At 37.0% G+C, this 25,091-nt stretch overlaps 1 protein-coding gene across 2 annotated transcripts in view; it reads left to right on the top strand.

Moving 5' to 3' along the window:
• The first annotated feature begins 779 nt into the window (after positions 1-779).
• LOC129885661 (serine/threonine-protein kinase TOR) overlaps positions 780-25,091 on the top strand; it is a 39,808-nt gene continuing 15,496 nt past the window's right edge. Inside the window, exons 1-26 of one of the 2 annotated variants that reach the window (XM_055960023.1) lie at positions 780-1,091; positions 2,332-2,670; positions 2,742-2,816; positions 4,498-4,670; positions 4,798-4,896; positions 6,513-6,672; positions 6,801-6,944; positions 15,143-15,312; positions 15,402-15,606; positions 15,682-15,876; positions 17,383-17,535; positions 19,278-19,399; positions 19,492-19,591; positions 19,664-19,759; positions 21,335-21,465; positions 21,760-21,862; positions 21,945-22,127; positions 22,195-22,287; positions 22,446-22,481; positions 22,934-23,032; positions 23,117-23,215; positions 23,334-23,496; positions 23,582-23,706; positions 23,812-23,864; positions 24,490-24,613; positions 24,716-24,901. In XM_055960023.1, the coding sequence (XP_055815998.1) occupies positions 981-1,091; positions 2,332-2,670; positions 2,742-2,816; positions 4,498-4,670; positions 4,798-4,896; positions 6,513-6,672; positions 6,801-6,944; positions 15,143-15,312; positions 15,402-15,606; positions 15,682-15,876; positions 17,383-17,535; positions 19,278-19,399; positions 19,492-19,591; positions 19,664-19,759; positions 21,335-21,465; positions 21,760-21,862; positions 21,945-22,127; positions 22,195-22,287; positions 22,446-22,481; positions 22,934-23,032; positions 23,117-23,215; positions 23,334-23,496; positions 23,582-23,706; positions 23,812-23,864; positions 24,490-24,613; positions 24,716-24,901 (3,537 nt within the window). In that variant the 5' untranslated portion in view covers positions 780-980. Of the gene's footprint in view, positions 1,092-2,331; positions 2,671-2,741; positions 2,817-4,497; positions 4,671-4,797; positions 4,897-6,512; positions 6,673-6,800; positions 6,945-15,142; positions 15,313-15,401; positions 15,607-15,681; positions 15,877-17,382; positions 17,536-19,277; positions 19,400-19,488; positions 19,592-19,663; positions 19,760-21,334; positions 21,466-21,759; positions 21,863-21,944; positions 22,128-22,194; positions 22,288-22,445; positions 22,482-22,933; positions 23,033-23,116; positions 23,216-23,333; positions 23,497-23,581; positions 23,707-23,811; positions 23,865-24,489; positions 24,614-24,715; positions 24,902-25,091 lie in introns of both variants that reach the window. The other variant, XM_055960022.1, reaches the window with a different exon arrangement.

The raw sequence follows: 25,091 nt of genomic DNA, 5'->3' as shown, positions 1-25,091 counted from the left end.
AAAAAAGCCACATGAATTTTTTTCGTGTAAATATTTTTTTCCACCTGACAAATATCGCCCTAATATCATTAAATGACACATTCATTATCATACGATTCGTGATAGATTATCTGAGGATGAATCTTTTTCATTTGCATATTTTTCTTCCATGAAAAATATATTTTTACCTCATTAAACAACACATTTATTATCACATGACTTATGATGGATTATCAGGCGATTGATTTTTTTCGCGTGAAAACTTTTTTTCCATTTCTTTTAAAAAATAATACCCACATTACTAAACAACATATATTAACACGTTAATCGTAATTGCCTATCTGTCAACATGTTTTTTCTCGTGTGAATCCCGCTGTCAAATATTTCTCATTTTCATTATCCAACACATTTATTTCCATGTGATAACTTACCTGGCATCGAATCTTTTGTAATACTTGACAGATATCACTACTATAATAAAGCGACAAATTCATAGTTACATGATTCGTAATATCTTATCTGTCAATTTTTTTTTTCGCGTGATAATTTTCTTTTCATCTATCAAATATTCATTAAAAGTATACAATATATTACTTCATTAACATGAGTTATCTTTGAAAACAAATTAAGACATTACAAATTTAAAATAATTTGCTAATTGTTTGATAAATTCTTGTTGTGAAAATATATATTATTATTAAATATTTTGATAGGAAAACAAGAAAAGCACTAATATAATAGTGTTGCCCACAAGCCCGATACCCAGTTTTAATAAAATCAGAGTGGGTAAAGCATTGGCGAAAGGGTTTTTTCCCTTTTTAACGTTAATTCATCCTAGTGTAAAAGAGGGCTTCTTTCTCCTGAAGGCTGAAGCTCACTCTCTCTCTTACAAAAATAAAATGCGCATTTACAATTTCTCTTGTATATAGTGAATCACAAAAAAAATGTTGTGTCGATCGTGTTAGGTTTTTGTTGTGTGTATGTTGTAGAGTGTGAAAAGCATGGCTACCACCGCTCAGGCGATCCGTTATCCAGTTGCAACCACCGGTGCCGGAAATATCGATGCTCTCAATAGAGTTCTTGCTGACCTATGCACCAGAGGCAATCCTAAGGTTCTTCGATTGTTTTCTCTTTACTTTCAATTTTTTCTTACTGAATTGTGGAGTTAGAACAGTTGATGTGAGTTCTGTGTTGTTCTTTAGTCATTTGATGTTTTTCTTTCTTTCTTTCTTTTGGTGCTGTGCTGTTACATTTGTTGAATTGGTGAGGAAGTGGAACCAAACATGATTTTAATTTTCTTAGGAATTGAGGAAAATTAAGGAAGGACATAAGACTGTCCAAGATTTTAGCTTATGGTACATCTTGAGTTCAGGGAATCTTGATGTAAGTTTTTGTGTTGTTCTTAAGTCATTTGCTGTTTTTTTTAAATCCTTTCTTTTGGTGGTGTGCTGTTACATTTGTTGAATTGGTGAGGAAGTGGAACCAGTCATGATTTTGATTTTGTAGGAATTGAGGAAAATTAAGGAAGGACATAAGACTGTTCAAGATTTTAGTTCATGGTACATCTTGAGTTCTTTTCTTGATTTTCCATCCTTAATTTAACAGGAAGTCTTGGATAGAGTTATCTGAAACCTTGTATAAAAAAAAAAGATTGAAATAGAAAAGAAAGCAGAAGGCTACACTTCACTTTTTTAGGATTTTTATTGAATTGTGTGGAAGAAAACTAGCAGATACACACCTAAAGTCTTTCTTCTGTTTCAGCCTTAGAAGGAAAAGCAAGGTGGATTGGAGGACTGCTATTTTTATCTAACACATCTATTATGGATTGGTCTTATATGTTTTTTTAATTATATTTTCCCCCTGTTTTGATTGTTATCCGTGACTAATTCAGTTTGCTATCATCACACGACATAAAAGTGACTGTTCACTGTTTTGTATACAAGTCTCCTCCTATATGTTTATTTATTCCCCCCCCCCCCCCCCCCGCGTCAATCAAGAGAGATAGATAGGTCCTGGTTATAAATTTTTATCAATCATGTTAGTGAACTTTTTGGTTTGAATAATTATGTGAATACCAGGTTTTGTTTTTGTGTGTTTTCATTCACTTTTCCTGTTTTATTTTTCTATTGAAGGGTTAGTAGAGCAGTCTTTTGATGGTGGGTTTCTGTCTTAATCATATAATATTCTGTTTTTGCCCAATGTTGCTTTTTTTTGCAATTTGAGTTTGCATGCTATTGGATGTTCTCTCTCTGCCTCTTTGCGTTCATCCCCAGTTCCCTCTTCTAAAATTCTCTTTTTAATACTTGAATTGCTTTTGAACCATGCCAGAATTCTTATTTTTCTTTCTGGTAGGATGGGGCTGCATTGACTTTGAGGCGGCTTGTAGAGGAAGAAGCTCGTGATCTTAGTGGAGAAGCTTTTGCGCGTTTTATGGATCATCTATATGAACGCATTACCACATTTCTTGATAGTAATGAAGTTTCTGAAAATCTGGGAGCATTGAGGGCTATTGATGAGCTAATAGATGTCACCATCAGCGAAAATGCATCAAAAGTGGCAAAATTCTCCAATTACATGCGTGCTGCTTTTGAAACAAAGCGTGATCCAGAAATATTGGTCCTTGCTAGTAAAGTTCTTGGTCACCTAGCTAGATCTGGTGGTGCAATGACTGCAGATGAAGTGGAACGTCAGGTGTGTAACATTGTGATACTTCAGAGACTTGATTGTCTGACATCAGGATCTCAATTCTTTTGTATTTTCAGGTAAAAGTTGCACTAGAATGGCTTCGTGGTGAAAGAATTGAGTATCGTCGCTTTGCTGCTGTCTTAATATTAAAGGTACAATTAACATGTTTCTTCATGATTTTTGTTGTATAAGCAGAAACTTTAAAGCTGGGTTTTATTTCTTTCATCCTTATGTGATGGGGAAACTTTGAGTTAAATCATAAATGCTATAAGACTTGACTGCTAGCTTACAACCAAATAAGTTAGTGTATTTGCCATATGATGTACTCCTGCTGCTCGAAGATCGGTCTTTACTGATGGTGGTCGACTTTAGATTGTTCTGTCACTTCCTTTCTGTTCTTTTTATTTTCCAGTTCCTGTGCAGACTTGTTCATTTTGTTAATGCTATTCATTCTCCATAGAAGTACAAGTATTTTATGCAAATTCTTTAAGTTGCAGCCATTTGTTACAGTTGAAACATTAAATAACCATAGTTACTAACCAAGGAGATGTTCAGTGGCTGTTTGGTGCATATGAATATAGAGCATTGAAATTAGGAGAAATTTCTGTCATTGTGCATTGTGAGCATTTTAAGCTGGTGATTTTAATTACATAAATTGCAAGTTGGTGACTCTTTTTTGGATAAATCAAGATCTTTTCATTACATATCACACTAATAATGTGGTAACTTTATGTCATCAAACAAATATTGTGGTAACTTTACGTAGGGATTTGACGTTGAATCTCAAAAAATTCACAATTATCCCTAAAGAAAGGGGGGGGGCACTTTTTTTTTAATTTTAAAAAAAGGCAAAAGATGCAAATGAAATGAAGTCTCTTTTTTGGTAGTGTCTCTCCACCCTACAAAAATTCTACTGTTCTCACTGTCATTCTACTGCATCTCCCTTTTCCTTTCTCCAACTTTTCCACCCTCCGACTTGCCATTGTATCCGCCATTGTTTTAGAAGGTACTTAAGCTTTCCCAAAACTGAATACAAAATATTTGCTATTATTAGAATTGTATCCTTAAGTTTAGCTAGTATATTTTTTTTTTTCTATTATCACCAAATGAAGAGTGAAATAGTTCATACCATAGAAATGTGGTTGTCATTCTTGTAATATTTTAAATAAACATCTTTATGTTGTAGCTTGTCAACAACATTTCCTTATATAAACGCCAAACACAATGTAGCATCCACGTAACTAAACAATAGACAAATAATGTTGATCAATTGGGAAGGTAATCATGTCAATATTCATATATATATGTACTTTACTGGAGAGTAGGTTATTTAAACCAAAGTCTGTTTAATCAATAACTGAAAGTATTTTTAGCCAAATATTTTTCTGCTACTTTAGAGATTTTTAATCTGTCTAGTAATATAGTTACTGAAGAAGTCATTATTTCTACACAATTCATTCATATCCAACTGTAAATTTGAAACAGCAGACCACCCATTAAATCTCAAGTGTCTAATCGGTAATCTGGAGTTTCTAAATAGTCCTGGCTTCCCCAAATCTCTGCCTTTATTTGTTGATAGGTAAAGTTAATTTACTAACAATATGAACTAAGTACGTCAAGCATGTCATTCACATGATTTACATCTTCCATGTTTTCCTAAAAGATTTAGCAAAAACATACATCTATATTTCAGACTAACTAATTTTTTCTCTCCCCCTAAACAATTCTAAGTTCTCCCTCCATATCACCCACCACATAGCATATTGAATTCCAGATATGAGCTAAGTACTTGCTAATGCCGTCCCTGTTTCATTCTCTATCTTTAAAATTTAGGAAATGGCAGAAAATGCTTCAACCGTCTTCAATGTTCACGTGCCGGAGTTTGTGGATGCTATTTGGGTTGCTCTGAGGGATCCAACGTTGGCTGTTCGGGAAAAGGCTGTTGAGGCATTGCGTGCCTGCCTTCGTGTTATTGAAAAGCGCGAGACACGATGGCGTGTTCAGTGGTATGTCTGTCTCCTCTCTCATAGTTTTTCAGAAAATGTCATTTACATTTTGTCAATACCTAAAAGAATGTATCAGTCACAAATTTCTTGACCAAGGCATCTACTCTTAAATTGGTGGTTCCGACAGGTATTATCGAATGTTTGAGGCTACCCAAGATGGATTGGGGAGAAACGCGCCTGTTCATAGTATACATGGATCTCTTCTCGCAGTCGGGGAGCTGCTAAGGTTTGCTATCAAATTGCTTCACATTATTTATTTCATTGTAGGAAAATATTTCAGAGTTTGTTGTGCAGTGTTAAATTGCTGTGATCTGCTGAATGTCTGAGAAACTGGATACTTAGCTCCCGTTTGGCCAGAGGTTTTGAAGTTGAAACTTGAATTTTTGAAGTTGTCATTTTTAGACATGCATTTTACTTGGAAAAAAATTGAAGTTTTGTAAATGGAAGTCCATAAAATGCAGAACTTGAATTTTTTTCTTGAAGATAAATGTTCAAAATTTAAACCAAAATCTATGGACGAACGCTAGCTTAAAATCTCTGGTTATATCATGGAGGACTTACGTACCTCAAGCCTGACAACATTACATGTGTATTTTGGGTGCAAATGTCTACTTCCTAATTGTTTTCTTATATAATATAATTATTAATGAGGGAAAGAACTCCCAGATACAAACCATATACCAAAAGGTGTCTTCTACCTACTTGTTCTTATTAGCAATTGAATATAGAATGCATATTTGATCTATCTATAGATTGATTATGATCTGTGGAGGTACCTGGGGTTTCAGTCATTTATAGGATTTTTTTTTTTGCATTGACTGGTATCTCTTTTATCAGTTTTCGTTAGTTGATGGTGTATATTGACAGCATACTCTGTTGAGCTTGGATTATGTGGTCAAGTTTTTAAAGATATTGTCTTGTTACTTTGTTGCAAATATCTCTGGTTGTACTTCTAGCCAATTTGAGTATGGTGGGCCGTGGGTATCATGCCTTCAGAACAGGCCTGAGTTAGTGTTCTCCATTTCAGGGCTATGGAAGGCCATAAACTTATCCACCACGACTAGTTTCAAAAGTCTACTTATCAGAAATAAAAAAAGGAATAAGTTTAAAGAATTTATAGAACTTCAAAGCAACTGGAGGGTCTTCTATCTTTAGTGTTTGTGTTACTTCTTAGCTATTGTTACTCGTAATCTAGAAAGATCCTGAATACAGTGTTTAGCATGAGATATTGGATGTAAGTCTTGAATAGCTAAGTAGGCGTTTGAACATAGATTTGATTAGAACTTTAAAAAGAAGTCTTTGAAGTTGAAGTTGTATTTGGACATGTATCTCACTTGCAAAAAGTCGAAGTTCAATGAGTTGAAAAAAACATTCACTGCTTTCAAACTTGAAAAACTCATCTTCAAAAACTAACAAAAAATCATTCCAATGTATAACCAAACAGTGTTTTGAAAATATTTTTGGAAAAAGGTAAAAACTTTCTAAGTCGAAAAGGTTCTAGGATAGTTGTTGGTTTGTGACGCAGTGATTTGCCTGTCTCTGAGGTGCTAGTGGGGTGAAGGGAAGGTTCTTAGGTGATGGATGGCTGCATGAAGAGGGTGGTGGTCGAGGTACTCTGCTAGCTATTTGAGGACAGTTTTTTTTTGCTGTATTGCCATGTATGTAGTTATGCTTAATATGTTCCATGACTACTTTAGTTTCACGGATTTATGTGCTTTTTGTTTTTGTCTCCATCACAAAGAATTATGTAATATGCTCAAGTCATTTGCTATGGGAATTGGACCCACTATTATCTCTGCTTGTGATATGTGATACGAGCAAATTTATCATCAAAATGTGCAGGAACACAGGGGAGTTCATGATGTCAAGATACAGGGAGGTTGCTGAAATTGTTCTAAGATACCTGGAGCACCGAGATCGCCTAGTTCGCCTCAGCATAACTTCTTTACTTCCTCGAATTGCCCATTTCCTGCGTGATCGATTTGTGACTAACTATTTAACGGTTTGTGACATTTGACTTCATTTTAGTGATTTAATCTGCTTTTACTAACTGGAAAATCTAGATGAATGAGATTTGCATCTTCAATGTTGACTACTTTAACCTCAAGTTTGTTGATTTTACTTCTACAGATATGCATGAATCATATACTTCATGTCCTTAAAATACCTGCAGAACGTGCCAGTGGGTTCATCGCTCTTGGGGAGATGGCTGGTGCTCTGGATGGTGAACTCATTAACTATTTGCCGACAATAACTTCTCACTTGCGTGATGCGGTATGTTATATATGTCATTGCAGATTTACTTTTTTTTTGTTGATAAAGGTAATGTTGTATTCCTCAGCATTAAGGCTATGCCGGCGGCAACCTCCAAAAGATGTTCCCAGAAATTAAACAAGGAAGAGTAAAAACAGAAGAAGAAAAAGCTAAATACTTACAAAAGCATCTATAAAATCTACTAACTGTTCATCTACTACTACACCTTCTGCTTTACACCAAAAGTATAATGTATTGATACAGTTTTCTTTGACCATCTGAACAGGATTGATAGTATCCTCAAAACATCTATTGTTTCTTTCCTTCCAAATTGACCACCATATACATGATTGTATTATCTTCCACCATTCCTTTTGGCTTTTGCTTCCTCCTTTTCTTATCCAACAACTTATCAAATCTGCGGTATGCTTTGGCATTATCCACCTGGTCTGTATGATGTCTAAAAACAAGGCCCATATCTGTGCAGTAAATTTGCAATGAAGGAATAGATGGTTGTTAGTTTCCTCAGTCTCCTCACACAGAAAGCATCTAGGGGTTATATGAAATCCTCTTCTTTTTAAATTTTCACGTGTGAGGCAAGCTCTTCTAGTTACCAACCATGTGAAACATTTAATCTAAGTTGGGATGCTGCATTTTCCAGATATATCTCCATGGCTTTGGTATGGTACCAGGTTGCTCCAAAATATCCCTCCTATATAGTCTGTTGACTGAGAACTTTCCAACTCTCATGTTTCCAGATCATTTTGTCTGAAGCTATAGTTGTACCTCTAACACCATTCAACCCCTGCAAGAGTGAGGCTACTCTACCGACTTCCCAGTTATTCAAGTTCCTTCTAAATATGAGGTTCCACCCTTGAGCAGACCAAATATTAGCCACTATCGCTTCTGGGTCTCTACACCAAGAAAACAAGCGAGGGAATGTATCCATCAGAGCCTCATGACCAATCCGGTGCACCTTCCAAAACTGAATCATGGTGCCATTTCCCACACTGTAGTTTATACTTTTGCTAGCTTAGGCCATAGGCTCCTAGTTGTCCTCCATACTGACACCCATATGGATTAGTCACTGTGTTGGTGCACCATGGTGAGATCTGTCCATATTTGGTGGAGATGACATCCTTCCACAGAGCCTGCTCCTCACTCACAAACCTCCACAACCATTTAGTTCAGAGACACTTATTCTGTATCCCTAAATTTCCGATTCCAAGGCCACCAACCTGCTTGCTTAATTGAGCTGTTTGCCATTTCACCAGATGCATGCCTTTTCCTTCCTTGTGACTATTACCCAGTGGCATGCCTAGATAAGTAGCTGGGAAATTCTCAATTCTGCACCCCAGAATGTTGGCCAAACTCTATATTTGTGGCACTTCCTTTACTGGGAAAATACTACTCTTTCACCTGTTGACAGCAACCAGAAACAACCTAAAAGACTACGAACACCACTCTGATGTAGCTAAGTTGTTCTGCCTTAGCCCCACAGAATATAACTGTATGATCTGCGTACAGCAAGTGGCATATCTGAGTTCCTCCCTTGAGTGATTGCCTATTCTGAAACCTCTTACCCACTTGTTTTGATTAGCCAACCTTGTCATGCTGTTGAATCCCTCCATGGCTTGTATGAAGAGGAAAGGGGAGAGGGGATCTTCCTATCTAAGATCCCCTTCTGAAGGGAAAAAACAAGCAAATTCGCCCTTAACCAGAACATAGAACCTGTCAGTTTTAATGAAAAATCCTAACCACCTCAACTATTTATCCCTGAACCCGATTTGTTTAAGTGTGTTGAGAAGGAAATCCCAATTAACATGGTCATATGCCTTCTCTATGTCTAACTTACACAAATCATAGTTGTTTGATCTCTTCTGCTTATATCCTTGTCAGCTTTGTTTTGACTAAGACATAAATATCAGCTCCCCGCGGTTGAATTACACTTCTTACAATATTCCTTTTGCTATCCCTATTCACCTCTCCTCACATTCCATGAAAGAATTTTGACCTTTATTGAGGGGTATGAGGTGTTTTACCTCCCCCTATTTCGTGGTTCTCCATCCTTAAATTTCACATGAAACTCCAGATTCCTAAGCTCTTTAGGAATCATGATTTTGTTGCAGTCTTTCTTAATCTCCTCATATTTCTATCCCATTGCACCCCTTTTTTGATCTATACTCAAGAAAAGATCAAAAGACACTCGGTCGCAGCCCTCGAATGCAGCACCAAATATTTGAGTACGTTTGAGTACATTTGAATGTACCCATACTGAGGCTTTGTCCTCAATGACTTTCTCCGTCAATGAATCATTGATTTGCAAAGGGATGTGATCCTCTATCAGAGCCATCTGTCCACATGAGCTCTTGTTTTGTCGCACTTCTTCTTCACTGTCTCAAATGTCATCGCCAGAATTCATCTCCCTTGAACAAGTTAACTGCAATTTTTGCCCATCTTCTCTACGCACTCACAACCAGAGTAATTGCCTACATCATGAGTATTCTCTGCCCTCATGCATGTTTCCAGGTCTTCCTTTGAGAGTCAAGAAATTGGAGATTCTTGAAGAGTCTCTATATGATCGCAAATATGATTGACGAAGGGCTCGGAGCTTAAAGGGATATTGGGCCTAATTGTTAAAGGCCCATCCCTCTTACTACACTTAGAAGAGCCTAAAGCTCTGTGATTACAGATCACACAACCCTTTACACCTCACATCAGATGGCTTTCTTCAAGGGTAGGCAGATTATGGATGCTGCCCTAATTGCTAATGAATGTCTACACTCCAGAATGAAAGAGGGTAAAGCTGGGCATCCTTTGTAAGCTAGACATAGAAAATGCATTTGACTATGTGAACCAGAGATTTCTACTTAACATGCTGAAGAGAATGGGTTTTGGCAATAATGATTAAAGTGGATTCTGTTCTGTATCAGCACATTTAAATTTTCAGTCCTGATTAATGGAACAACTGAGGGTTGTCACTTCAAGTAGAGGATTGAGGCAAGGTGATCCGTTACCTTTCCTTTTTCTGATTGTCATGGAGAGTCAAAACAACATGGTGATCACAGCTCACAGAAACAATTGGCTAAGAGGTTTTAAGGTCAGCAACAAGCAAGGGGATAATCTGGAAATCACCCATCTGCTTTATGCAGATAATGCAATTATTCTATGTGATGCAGAGGCTGAGCAGATGAGATTCTGAGAGCCATTTTGACTATTTTTGAAGGGGTTTCTGGGCTTCATGTGAACATGAGGAAGACCCCGTCAATGAACCACGGAATTCCAGCTTTGTGTGGATATCCTAGGAGGAGAACTAGGCACCTTGCCCACAACTTATCTTGGGATGACCCTGGGGCACAATGCAGATCAATAGACATAGAATGGAGTGCTTGAAAAATGTGAGAAAAAATTCTTTAGATGGAGGAGTCAGTACCTATCTCTAGGTGACAAACTAATTCTCATAAACAGTGTTCTAGATGAACTCCCTACTTGATGACACTCTTTCCCATACCACCACAGGTTGAAAAAAGATGGACACACTGAGAAGCAACTTCCTATGGCAAGGCAACAAAGAGAAAAGGGTATACGTCTTGCCAATTGGAAAATATTAACACGCAGCAAAAAGCAAGGAGAGTTGGGCATAAGGAGCTTACGAAAACAGAACCAAAGTCTTCTCATGAAGTGGCTTTGGAGATATGCAAATGAATATCAAGCATTGTGGAAGAGTGTGATTAAGGAAAAATATGGAGAAGAGGATGCCTGGAATACCAAAACTGTGAACACTGTGTATGGGTTAGTGTTTGGAAAGCCATCAGAAACATATGGAAAATTTTCAATATCAGCATCAACTACAAGATAGAGAATGGGCAAAGAATTTCTTTTGGGAAGATAACTGGCTAGGCAATGTCCCTTTAAAGCAATTGTATCTTGAAGTCTACAGTCTGAATCACCAGCAAAGGGCAAAGGTTAGTGAGGTATGAAATAACCAAGGATGGAACCTCACCTTTAGTCTTTTAGAAGACATTTGAATGACTAGGAGCTGGACCTATTCACCGTATTTTAAAACCATCTCAACCAATTTAGTGGAGTGTCAATGGAGCAAGACAAAATATGTTGGTTGGGAGACAAAACAAGAGTTTATTCAGTAAGGTCAGCATACCATTGGAGAAACTACAACAACACTCATATACAATGGCAGACATACTATACAAAGTAGCATGCTTTGTATGGTTGGTGGTAAAAAGGGCTTGTTTGTCTCAAGACACATTGCAAAGAAGGGGAATATACTTATGCTCTATCTGCCTTCTATGTGGGGAATTTGCAAAATAAAATAACCATCTTTTTTTGCGCTGCAGAGTGACCACTCAACTATAGGACATCTTCCTAGCTAATATTGGATTAAGCTGGGGAATGCCCACTAATACATTAGACATTCTCAACAATTGGAGAAGGAGAGGTGGAACTAGAGCCCAAAGAAGATATGGAAAATGATTCCAGGATGCATATGGTGGACCCATCTAGAAGGGAAGGAACTCTAGAGGTTCTAGATTACATATTAACATGATGAAGAGCAAGATCTACCTTGTCAATGAAGTTTCAAATTTGAATACCTTGGCAGGAATTCTGGGGTGTGACACATGCCCTTTCCCCTCTACCTATTTGGTTTTCCCTTTGGGTGCAAAATATAAAGCACCTGAGCTATGAAATGGAGTGGTGGAAAAGGTGGAGAAGAGGTTGGCAAACTGGAACATGAAATATCTATCTATGGGAAGAAGGCTAACCCTGATCCAAAGTGTACTGGACAACATACCTACTTACATCATGTTCCTCATTCCAATGTCATATGAGGTGAAAGAGCACCTAGAAGGGCATTTCTATGGAAAGGAAACAGTGAAGAGCTTAAATTCTACCTTGTGAAGTGGGATAAAGTCATATTGCTAAAAGAACAAGGAGGTCTGGGTATTAGGAACCTTAGCAAACACAACATAGCCTACTTCGGAAATGGTGGTGGAGGTATGGCCAAGTAGACAAACTTGTGGAAGAAAGTGGTGAATGCAAAATACGGTAAACTGGATGATTAGTGCACCAAACAGAATACAACCCCTCATGGTGTTGGCCCTTAGAAACATATCAACAATCTCCAGGATGATTTCTTCAAGGAGGTATCCTTTAAAGTTGGAAATGGCTCCAACGTCAAGTTTTGGAAAGATGAGTGGGTGACCAATCAACCCCTAAAGACTCTCACCACAGGATATTCCTTTTAGCTATAGAGCCAGATTCCTTGTAGCTGATAACAGGGACGATAACACATGGGATATCCATCTAAGAAGAAACTTACAAGAGTGGGAGTTGGAGGAACTCACTGATCTATACAAGTTATTGGCTGATTACTCGGCGAATCCCCATCTTCCAGATAACTTAAGGTGGTGGTGGTGGTGGTGGGGGTGGTGGGCTCAAAGAGAGGCGTCTTCACAGTGAAGACATGCTATAATCACTTGAATGCAATAGATAGAATGACGACACCTTAGCACTGGAAGCTGGTCTGGAATACAAAACTCCCCCCAAAAGTTTAAGGGTTTCCTTTGGACAGCCCTTCATAATGTCGTCTTAACCCAATACAACCTGAGAAAAAGAGGCGTTCCAGAGGTGAAATGTGTTTTATGTGCCAAAACAACTTAGGGACTGTAAACCTATTGCATTGCCCTGTGGCAGCTGACTTTTTTGGACTATGTTTTTGACAATTTTTGGAATTAGCTTGACAACAAGCAGTTGAAAGTTGGAGTTCATGGAAAGTGAACGAGATCATCAAGAAGATCTGGATTCCAACTTGTATTTTTTGGTGTTTATGGATAGAAAGAAACAAAAGATGTCATGATGGGACCAATTGCTATCTTAGATCTAAGTGTTTGTTGAATCTTTATAGCTAGAGCAACCTTTCCCAGTAAATGATATCATCCCCCTTCTGGATTTCATCTCCCTCTCAATGGCTTAGCAACCTTGAGCTTTTTGCTTTCGGTTCTTAACTCTCAGGTCTAAATTGTTTTTTTGCAGTATTTGAAGTTATAACCATTTGATTTGTAATCTTTCATGCATCTCCTTGATGCCTTTTCAATACAACTTATTTCATCAAAAAATAAATAAAATAAGCAGCTCCATCTCGAAGATAAAGTATAATTGTATTCAACTTCTGTAGTTTTGGTGTTATGGAATATTTATAGTAGATACAGGACACAAGCTCAATTTTTGGAGTCCTTATAGATTTTATACTTTTGCTAACCAAGCCTAGATGTAGCTTGTAATTTTAACCTTCATGGTTTTTCCTTTGGAATCAAATACAAATGTTACCTTATAAAAAAAGGTTATAGATACCTTTCCAAGTATTGAGTCCAATTTCTGACATCGTTGCAAGTGGGGATCTCACATCTTGGAGAGCTGCCTGCCAGGCTTCTTCTCCGGGGATCTTCGTCACCGGTCACTTCTTTTGCTGCTGGATCTGTTTTGTTAGGATGTTCAAGTGCTGCCCATTGTTTTTGTGTATCACATCTTTGTAACTCCCCTCACCTCTTTTTCCCCTGTCAGACTCATGCTTATTTGTTGTAATTGAATTTTGTTTCTCCAGCGGATCATTAATGAAATTTTCAATTTTCTTAATAAGTCCCTCCCTAGCTTCATTAAATGTGTTTTTTGTAAGAATGCTGACCAATTTGGATTCTCCATTAACTGCAATGATCGAAATAAATATGCAATATTTATTGAACTTTAAAGAGCAATAAATGTATGTTGACGGATCTCTGCGTCTCCAAGACTCGAAGGACTTCCCTTTAAAATCCGCTGCCTCCTTTAATCTTCTGCACAACCACACCAGAGCTCCTTTGCTTAAAGTCATCCTTCTCATATATAATTTGGCACTCTCCACCCATTCATGTAAAATTCCAAATGTTGATTTGGTTTCTGTAAGGTCGTAGGATTTCCCCCCTAATCTGTAATAGCTTCTATTCTCCATACGGCAAGACACAGAAGAGGAAGATTTATTGGAAAGAAGAAAAGGTAATTCCGTTGAAGTGAGTTTACCGGAATTGGAGTAGGGTACATGAAGGTAAGAAAATAAAGGTTTTTTCCGATGTATACAATCACCGGAGTTCTTTGATATTTTTTTTGTATCCTCAAATTCTACTGTATGATCCAAAGTAAGGTCTCATTTGTTTGCAATTGATGAAGGTCTTAATCTTATTCATTCAGATCTCAGTCATTTAAGTTTGTTTGTTTTCAAGGCATGAATCTTAATCATTAAGTGCATTTGTTTTTCTTATTTTACAACCACTTAATTGTCTGAATGATTAATATTATTAAGAATCTATTTAAGAATTTGTACAAAAATGACAGTTTACCGCTACTTCATGTACTTTCACCCATCACCCACAACCACCATTTCAGCCTAACTGCCATCATCATTTACCGCAATTAACTATCGGTATCATTCCACTGCTAATTATCAACTGCCACCACCCCCAACCACAATTTATCACTACTGCCAACCACTATACCATATGATACTACCCACAACCACCCTTATCAGTCAGCACCATCTCAACTTGACACACACAAACACCATCGTTAGTCATCACCACCATCAATTGCCATATACAAATTTTAAAAAATATTTTATTGATTAGATCAATTTAGTATTTTATTTGAATTTTAATGTTGAAAAAAAAAACAGTCTTAACTATTTAGCATTCAGATCTTAATGCAACATCTTAATATTTAGATGTGTATATACATTCAAATCTCTAAATCTTAATGCACATCTTAATATTCAGATGTGCATTCTTAATCTTAATGAAACAAATGAGGTCGGCTAGAATCATAGGTTTAAATAAACAAAGTGGATCACTTAAGTGGTCCGCTGATGAGGCAAAACTTTCATTCCTCCGGACTTCTTGATCTTGCAGATGTGCTTGTCTAACAGTACTGTTTCCAGTTCTTTTATTGGGAAGTTATCTTTTCTGTGTTCATTATAGAAAAGAAGTTATAAATAACTGAAAGGTTCTCTCTGAGTTTGAGCAGAATTTTCATGAACTTGTTCTTGTGTGGTGTTGCTCTAGGGTAACATATGTATTTTCTGTGTTGCAGCATTTCACATTTGTGTTGTAGGTTCTTTCTGTAACATGTATATGCGTGAAGCAATAACCCTGACAGGTGAAATATGTTTCTCTCAGATTGCTCCCCGGAGAGGCAGACCCTCACTTGAGGCTCTAGCATGTGTTGGAAATATTGCTAAAGCAATGGGACCAACCATGGATCCTCATATTCGTGCTCTCTTGGATCCTATGTTTTCTGCTGGGCTTTCCATGACACTGGTGTTTTCGTTGGAGCTGATAACTGAAAGGTTCTCTCTGAGTTTGAACAGAACTTTCATGAACTGGTTCTTTTGTGAGGTATTGCTAAAGGGTAACACGTGTATTTTCTGTGTCTCAGCATTCCACCTTTGTTTCCGGTCATTCAGAATCGGCTGCTTGAATGTATCTCAGCAATCCTTTCAAGATCTCATCATGCAATGTCAAGACAATCAGCTGCTTTGAGTCGAGGGCATCTTGCTACAGTTACCCCCCAAGTACCAGAACTGAGTGGTTCTGCGCTAGTTCAACTTGCTTTGCAAACTCTTGCTCGTTTTAATTTCAAGGTTTGTCGTCTATATTTTTGTGCACTTTATTTCCCTTCTTGACAGTTTCGTTTGATAGTGGATTTGGGGTTACAGGGCCATGATCTTCTTGAGTTTGCAAGGGAGTCTGTTGTTGTATATTTAGAAGATGAGGATGGAGCTACACGGAAGGATTCTGCGCTGTGTTGCTGCAAACTTATAGCAAATTCTTTCTTGGCGATGTCTTCTACCCAGTTTAGTCCTAGTAGAATCAATCGCGCTAGTGGAAAGCGACGTCGACTTGTTGAAGAGGTTTGCTTCTGAAAAATATCTCTTGGTATTATATATTTTACTGGTTTATCACTTCGTAATTATCTGATTCTTTAAATATGTGCCTGTAAAAGCACCCTTGTCCCAAGATCTGAATAGGGATGTACAATTCAGTTTTAGCCTTTTAGGAGTGGCTCAGTAATACAGTTTCTCTATTAATCTCTCAGACGGTTTATCCTCTTTTCTTGAAGAGTTTGCAGGTATCTCTGTTTTTTTTTACCGACGCACCAAGAAATATTTTGTTGGTGCATTGATTTTGGGATGCATGCTATAAAGATTAGCTAGCTTTTAGTTGTTGGACTGGGTCCCAAGTTTAGCATATGTTGCTTACTCTCGTCATCCCACAAATTGTCCTACTTTCTTTTTCATTGGTCGACCAAGTCCCAAGTTTGCGAAATTACCAGTTTTAAGAAAAAAGTCCCAAGTTTGCTCATGTTAATTATTTCCTCCATTCCGAAAATCTCCTAAATTGTTTTAATTGGTCAGTAGTATTTGTATAGTATGTTGTAAACCATTTTATTACCTTTATCTCTTTCTTGAGCCCATTACTCGATAAAGCATTTTCCAGTGTCATTTGTTTATATTCTTTTTTATAATTTGCAACATATTTCTGTTACCTTCTCAAAAACCAAAGCAATTTTTTCAATTTACATGTGATTTCAATTTACATTACACTCTATACTTCGTCACAATAGGACTACAATGTGGTTTAGGCAAGGGGAAATTAACAGTTTATCTGGTGGTACTCTTTTTTCTTTTGCCTTTCTCTACTGAACTGGTATAGTGATTTAAAAAGGATCTTCAAGGGTTGGCTTTTCAGGGAAGAAAAGAAGAAACTAGATAGCTTTGTGCATCAAATGCCAAGGCTTTCTCTTTGATTAGCCTAGAAGGTTGGTTTAGTACTAAACCTTTGAGAGAAATTAGTTCAATAGTTTTAATTGAGTCCTTTTGAAACTAATGTAATCTCCAAGAGTCCTCTAAATCTATGATTCAATTCAAATTAGTTGACCGTGAAGTCTGAGATATGTGGGCATGTGCTTTGCGGTGGAGTCTCTTAAATTGTTTGGTGAGATAAAGGGTGTCAAGTTCCTGGACTGTACCATTTTATTTCTCTCTTTATGATGGTTGCTTTTTCACTGTAACTTATTAGTTCTCGGTACGTGTTTTTGGTCTCTTGTTTAATGTGGCCAAGAGTGGTTGGTGATGAAACTAAAAACTTTCAGCACTATTGGTATGGCCAAAACTTCTATTATCAACTGGCCATTGAGGTCATTTCACTAGGTAATCTTATATCCTTAGTGATTAAAAATCTTGTCACAGAAATAAATCTCCAGAAAACGGTCATCAAAACTTAGCAGCTTCTCATGCTAAGGTGTCTTTTCCACTTGGTTGATAAGTATTTTTCGACATTATGAATATGGAGGTTTTTATTTTGGGGTTTTACATGGTGATTTATGATTCTTTTTTAACTGAATTACTTTTCTACAGATTGTGCAAAAACTCCTCATCGCAGCTGTTGCTGATGCTGATGTTACTGTTCGGCATTCTATATTTTCCTCACTTTATGCTGATGGAGGATTCGACGAATTTCTGGCTCAGGCTGATAGTTTGACAGCTATATTTGCGACTTTAAATGACGAGGTATTTAATTCACGTGCTTTTGTAGTTACTCATGACAATCTCTTCAATGTGTTGTAAATGACTACTTAGATGACGCTAGTGTTATTTATATGCCTCAGTACATGGATAAAACAATCTAGATCCTTGTTCAGTTCCCAAAATAGAATAAAGATTAAAATGCCAAAGTGGAGAGAAAATTCACTTTCTCATGGTCATTTTATTTATTTATTTGGAGAAAGGAAGGGGAGTAAAATCCATGGTCTTAAGAACTTATGGATAAACTAATAAGCGTTCATGTTGTTGTTGTTGTTAATACTGCAAGCTTTGTATGTCAAAATCTTCCATGTTTTCTTTCCAGAAGAATCCTATATGTTTGCTCTCCTCTTTATTTTGAACATTATGTAGTTGAATAGGAAGTATTCTGGTGGTGTACTTTCCTATGTTTTTTGTAGAAGATGGATTTTATATAGGAAACATATAAAATGCATATTTTTTGCTACTTGAAGAAAATGTATGTTTTTTTTTGTTCCCTGGGTTTTAGCAATGAGAAGAATGTCAACATAGTTGACTGAATGAGCTAACTGAAGGCCTTGTTTGGAAGTCATTATAGAAGTGCAGACTCTAGAGAAACTAAAGTCCTTGTTTGAATTAGATCTTCATTTTAGATCTCTGAATTGTTTGCATCTTCTTATAATCTCATTTTACATTCTTTTCTCAGAAAGACCTAAGCTTGCTGGGCATATATTCTAACACTTGTAATCTCTAAAGTGCTTCTTGACTCCCTTGTTAGTTTTGTCTATTAAATCGTTATGTTTGGGGGCATGGTAAAAAATTGGTATTATTACCTTTAGGAAAATATTGTGTGACAAACATCCTAGGGAGGGGAGGAAAAAGTAAGAGAGAGAGCAACAGTGACTCTCCTTATCTGTAAAGAAGATCTGACACAATTTGTAAAGAACCATATTATTGTGTAGGGTCTCTACTTTGTTGGTATACGTCTTGTATATGGGAGATTTTCCCTATTTAATGAAATTCCTTTACTTCATTAAAAAATAAAAAGGTAAAAGGAGAGTGAGATGAGAGAAAACAACCCTAAATCATAAGCCCTATATTGTTCCTTCTCGAAAAAAGAAAAAAAGGTGAGAGCAAGTAACATAATTTTAACTGGTGGAGATGAAAGGTTTCCATTTAACGAGAAGGGGTCACGTCGATTAATTAAATTTTTTGGAGTATATATGGGCATTGTGTATGTGCAAATTTCAAGAAGTAATTTTGCAACCAAAGGTGTGGCTAAGCAGTTAATGAAGTAGGTGAAAACCTTGGAATCATGGACTTGCGAGACAAAAAATGCTATTAGGTGATTTTTCCCATCTGCCCTAAGGTTTAGTGGTCTGAGTTTACCCAGAACTTGTGTTGATTGGAGGTATCAGGTACCTTATAACCTGGTGGAATGGTCGAGGTGCGAGCAAGCTGACCAAAACACCTCTGTTATCAAAATATTCTCAAGGACTACTTTTTGGATAAGAAGCATAAAATAGAGGTTTTACACGAGAGGAAAATATTCTAATAGCGTAACTTCTAAAACTGCAAAAAAGTCCAGCCTGTTTATTTTTTGAATATCCGATTCCTTTTTTTTAAAGTGTTGATGCAGCAAAATGCGCTCTTTATCTGATTTATTAGGAGTTAGGACAAGTACTATCTTGTCTCCTTCTACTTAAACCACGTACTCTTACTATGTTTATGTTTGTTATTTACATTTCCAGGATTTTGAAGTTCGTGAGTATGCAATTTCACTAGCTGGCAGACTATCTGAAAAGAATCCGGCATATGTACTTCCAGCACTTCGTCGCCATCTTATTCAGCTGTTAACTTACCTAGAACAAAGGTATTCATATGGTCTCTGATAGTGGAAAGAGTCTACTTCCTTTTTGATCTCCATGAAGCTTGTTATGTTTACACATCTTACCCTGTTAGCAGTGCAGACAATAAGTGTAAAGAAGAGAGTGCAAAGTTATTGGGTTGCTTGATTCGCAATTGTGAACGCTTAGTTCTTCCATACGTTGCTCCTATACACAAGGTCCAGCATTTATACTTATATGTGCTGTGCCATTTTTCTTCTCTTTTGCTTTTGTAATACCATTTATTTCAGGCTCTTGTTGCGAAACTCTGTGAGGGCACAGGGGTCAATGCGAATAGTGGCATTATTAGTGGAGTCCTAGTGACTGTTGGAGATCTCGCAAGAGTGGTATGTAGCCTCTTCGTACTGATGATCGCCCTAATCTCTCATGCAGCACTGTCTAGAGATGCTTAGTGTGTTTCTTTTGTGTACTGTTTCTTTCCCTGGCTCCTTACAAATTTAAAACTGTAAAATGCTCTTTTAAATGATACTGTAAATGAAGTGTTCGTAGAAAAAGAGGGTTGGTTCTCCTCTGACAAGGATGCGAACAGATTAGGGGTTATACCAGAATTGATTTTGTAAATATGACTTCAACTCTTCGATAGGCGTGTTTCCTATTGGGGCAGATGTTCAGATTATTTTTCTCCCTGCATTTCTATCATCACACGGTAGTGATATAATTCAGATATTTCTTTAGATATATCCTATTCTCAATGTGGGCTTATTTATCTTAATCTTTTCCTACATAATCACAATCACTGTGAGCTAAGATTTACATCTAATTGTATTTAACTTTATTGGTATTTGACCTTTTCTTTTATTGAGTCTGTTAATTTTATTGTATTTGTTTCATCTAACTAATTGTTCTAGTTGGTGTGCAGAGGTTACCATTTTGGTTATTATAATAGTCTCATTTGTTATTGGCATCTGACTCGATTATTAAGTGAAAGCTTTCTATTTTAAGGTGCTAAACAGTTCTTTCATAAAAAAGATGGCCTTATAGTTTTCAATTGGGAAAAGTGCTTCACATTTCTTTTCCAGTTATATGTGCTCGCTTAAACTTTGTCTCAAGACACGATGTGATCCTTTGTTGTTAAATTCACCTTCATTTCTCCTTTTATTTTCTCAGCCTTTCTCACTTGGTAAAAAGTTCTAGGCTGTTTCCAATTTTCCTTGCTCTGACTTCCTTGTCGCATTGGAGCTACTTGTACTTCAAATTGTCTCCATTTTCAATTGAAAAATCAATAGGGGGCTTAAGTCGACTTGCACCTGAGTCTATCGGTAATCCATGGAATGAATGCCTGTAAATGATATACCCTCTGTCCCTATTTGTTTGGCACTTTCTTGTTTAGACCTCCTCGAAAGATTGGTACTTCTATATATTTAGAAACAAGCTAATTTCTACATCTCCATTTTGCCTCTGACCTGACATATATGTCCCACTACATTTAAAAAACAATGTGTTGTGATGGGACTATCTATACTAAATAAAGAAAGGAAATTATTTTGGTCATCAAAAAACTTTTGGCATTAAAGTACAACTATCTTTTGTGTCAAAACTATACCCGCTTCTTTTTTGAACCCTGTGTGTCTGCGTCCATTCAAACTGTGCCAAACAAATTGAGACATATATAGTGTTTCTTGATCTATATAGTTTGGTCTTTCCCTGTGATCTTTCATCTGCATTTTGGTGTCCTTTTATGCCCTCTGTTCTTGTTATAGTCAAGAATTGTGTTGCAGCTTAAATAATATCACTGGAAGCTCATGTCACTCTAAATCCTTGCAGCTCTCTATATTAGATATTTTGATTTGTCATTATAAGATCCAAGATGATCGACTGTTGTCTTTATGCATGTCAATAGTTCTTGGGGATAGTTGAGACCCCTGATTATCGTTTTTTTGTCTCTCTTATACTCTCTTCAGGGTGGCTTTGCCATGCGGCAGTATATTTCAGAACTTATGCCACTAATTGTTGAAGCTCTACTGGATGGGGCTGCTGTTACCAAACGTGAAGTGGCTGTTTCAACACTTGGTCAAGTTGTACAGAGTACAGGGTAAGTGGTTTCTTCAACCTTTGATTACATCATTCCTTTGCAATCAGTCATTTACTTGCTATTTTTTTTGGTTCCTATATAGTCTATGATTGGGGATTATTTCTAATATTGTTTTGTTTGTGCGGCATACTTACTTTTTCTTTCCTTTGGACTGTGGTGTGCTATCTGTATTTTTCAAATTTCATTAGTTTTGCTGGTATTCTTCACCACACTATTCATGGTTTCGATGCACTAATTTAGCTTTAAATTATTCAAAATCTTGTTTGACAAATTTGTTGTTTGTAATGTTCATAGATATGTCATAACTCCATACAATGAGTATCCTCAGTTGCTTGGGTTGCTCTTGAAACTGCTCAATGGTGAACTGGCTTGGTCAACTAGAAGAGAGGTTTTGAAGGTACTTGCAATCCTGTTGGTCCAATATATATATTTTCTTTGGATTAGTCAGTACTTAAGTTCATTGAGGATGAATTTTGCAGGTTCTTGGCATCATGGGTGCTTTAGATCCCCATGTGCACAAGCGCAATCAGCAAAGCTTACCTGGATCCCATGGTGAAGTTACACGGGTGACTGGTGATCCTGGTCAACATATAAGATCAATGGATGAATTGCCTATGGATCTCTGGCCATCCTTTGCAACATCTGAAGATTATTATTCCACTGTGAGACTTAAACCTGAAACTTATTGTTTCCTTTTTTGGATTTTCTAACTGGCATCTACTGCTGCAGGTTGCTATCAACTCACTCATGCGGATTCTCAGGGATCCGTCTCTGTCAAGTTACCACCAGAAAGTGGTTGGATCTCTTATGTTTATTTTCAAGGTCTGAAGACTTGGTTGGGCACCTCATTTCTCATTGTTATACAATTATTCCTTAAGCAGGATTCCTATATTATTATCCTGTTTTGCCTGTTTCTTCTTTTGACACTGTTAGTCCTGGGACACTTATTTGTTTTTGTCTTCTGACTTTTGCATGTATAGTCAATGGGCCTCGGCTGTGTCCCTTATTTGCCTAAGGTTAGTCCACTATCTCACATAACGAGGATATATATGTGAATTTTTGCTCGCATTCTGTTGTATAGCTTACTTATCAATATGGCTGGATGTTTATGTTTAAAAATGTGAGTTCATCCTTCCCCTGGCGTTTCATCAAATGTGGTTCTTTAGCATGTCACAAACAGTTCACCTGGTAGTCCACGCCCAGCAGACCCTCCCATTTGCACCCTTTTTACAGAGCAAAGGTGAAAGAGAAAAAGAACCTGAGCTGAATAAAGATATCTCAGATCTTTACTTTTTAACATATAAAAGTAGGAGACAACCAGCTAATGACACAGGGAAGTTGAAAACTTAAGTAAAACATAGTGAATTTTATTGCTTGTAATTAGTATACCCTTCTTTCCCCAAACATGTGTTGTGGATGATTTTATCTGAGATGCACATTTATGATTGTATCTTTTATTTTTCTGTAGGTTTTGCCTGATCTCTTTCACATTGTACGCATATGTGAGGATGGTCTAAAAGAATTTATAACGTGGAAACTTGGAACCTTGGTATCTATTGCACGTCAGGTAATATTATAATAATATTGTCTGTCTTGTTATTCTTTTGGATTTGTAATTTTCTTAAGGTCTATTAAATGATTTTTTTTGTAGCACATCCGTAAATATCTGCCAGAGTTGCTCTCTCTGATATCAGAATTATGGTCATCGTTCAGCTTGCCTGTTGCTAACAGACCTGTTCACATTGCTCCTGTAAGAATAGTAGTAGTTTCAGTTGGTATTAATATACTGCACATACTTTTGGTGTAGGGCATTATAATCAGATGCTTTGATTAATGATCTTACTGGTATTTTTCTTTTGTTATATTAGATTCTGCATCTCGTGGAGCAACTTTGCTTGGCACTCAACGATGAATTCAGAAAGTATCTTCCTGATATACTTCCCTGTTGTATTCAAGTACTTACTGATGCGGAGAGGTTTAATGACTACACATATGTTATTCCTATTCTGCACACCCTTGAAGTTTTTGGTGGTTAGTCTTCCTTGGTTGTTTGTGGTCCATGCCTTGGTTAGTAGTTACTTTGATGTGATGGTAGTGGTCTCACCTTAATGTGCAGGGACATTAGATGAGCATATGCATCTGCTTTTTCCTGCACTTATTCGGTTGTTTAAAGTGGATGCTTCAGTAGAAGTAAGGCGTGGTGCAATCAAAACGCTTACAAGATTGATACCTTGTGTGCAGGTTGGTGTAAAAGGGACTAAAGGAGTGCTTCTAAGCTGCATTGTTTCCATTTGATTGCTTGTTTTCCTAAATTCTTTTCCTTTTTTCTTCATTTCCATTTTGCAGGTTACTGGACATATATCTTCGCTTGTGCATCACTTGAAGCTTGTCTTGGACGGGTCTGATTTTTCTCCCTCACATTAATATCAGTGAGAATATATGAGACTTATTTTCCCCAAATCAATAGATAACAAATGAAATGACAAAGATCTACTGTTTTGTGGGTTTTGATGTTGACTCTAGTGAGTACACTCTCAGATATCAAATTCCAACCCATATGTATCTACATTCGCACACACTTATATAGAAGTGAACCTTGAACTCTTAATTTATTACCTTGGAGTGTATACTAATTTCAGCTTCTGAATCCTTTTACTGAAGGTCATCCAGTAATTTGGCACAAGTGGCTGGAAAATTGTGAAGCAAACATTAAAATTTAAATCATTTTATTAGTGTTTCAATTTCAGTCAATATTGCAAGAGTTTTTCTCATGTGCTGTCTAAACTTCATTTTGAATGCAATTCCTTTCCTTATGACAATTGCTAGACGATTCTACTATTGCTGTTTTCGAAAATTCAGTGATTTTATCTTCTCGTTTTTGACCTTATCCTTCAATTTCTGTTTTAATTCTGAAGCAGACTGAATTGTGAGTTTGTACCTGATACAAGCTTTGAACTGTTGATTTCTGCGATACTTTCTTCAAATTTGTGTTGATAAATTGTGGGTGCTCCCTTCCATTCACAGGAACAAAGAAGAGCTCAGGAAGGATGCTATTGATGCACTTTGTTGCCTAGCTCATGCTCTTGGAGAGGACTTCACCATTTTTATTCCTTCTATTCACAAGCTTATGGTTAAACATAGGCTGCAGGTCTGCGTTGATTTTTGGGGTTCTCCCTATCTCTACTATATCATTGTAAAGGCTTATACTGCTGAGGAATTTGTTCGTGATACGATAATATTTCATATACAGCACAAGGAATTTGAAGAAATCCAGGGACGACTGGAAAAACGCGAGCCACTGATTTTTGGAAGCACCACAGCTCAGAGATTAAATCGGAGGCTGCCAGTTGAGGTCATCAGTGATCCTTTAAGTGATGGAGAGAGTGACCTCTACGAGGTTGGGACAGACATGCAGAAACAGCTCAGAAACCATCAGGTAGTTTTAGTCTTCTTTTGTTTGTGACAGACTGGGACTTAAGTTTCTTGTACTTACTGGTAGGGATGAAATCCTTTCTGACTACCTTCAGAGTTTGAGCACTCTCATAACTATAACAGCACCTTCATCCCCCCAAAAAGAGTTGAGATTCCCTCCCCTCTCGCCAAAAGAGGGAAAGAGTCCTACTTAT

The sequence above is a fragment of the Solanum dulcamara genome, chromosome 4 (genome assembly GCF_947179165.1).
Source record: "Solanum dulcamara chromosome 4, daSolDulc1.2, whole genome shotgun sequence".
Classification (NCBI taxonomy): Eukaryota; Viridiplantae; Streptophyta; class Magnoliopsida; order Solanales; family Solanaceae; genus Solanum; species Solanum dulcamara.
Note: the sequence above shows the minus strand (reverse complement) of the source record. Positions and strands in the feature narration are given on the sequence as shown.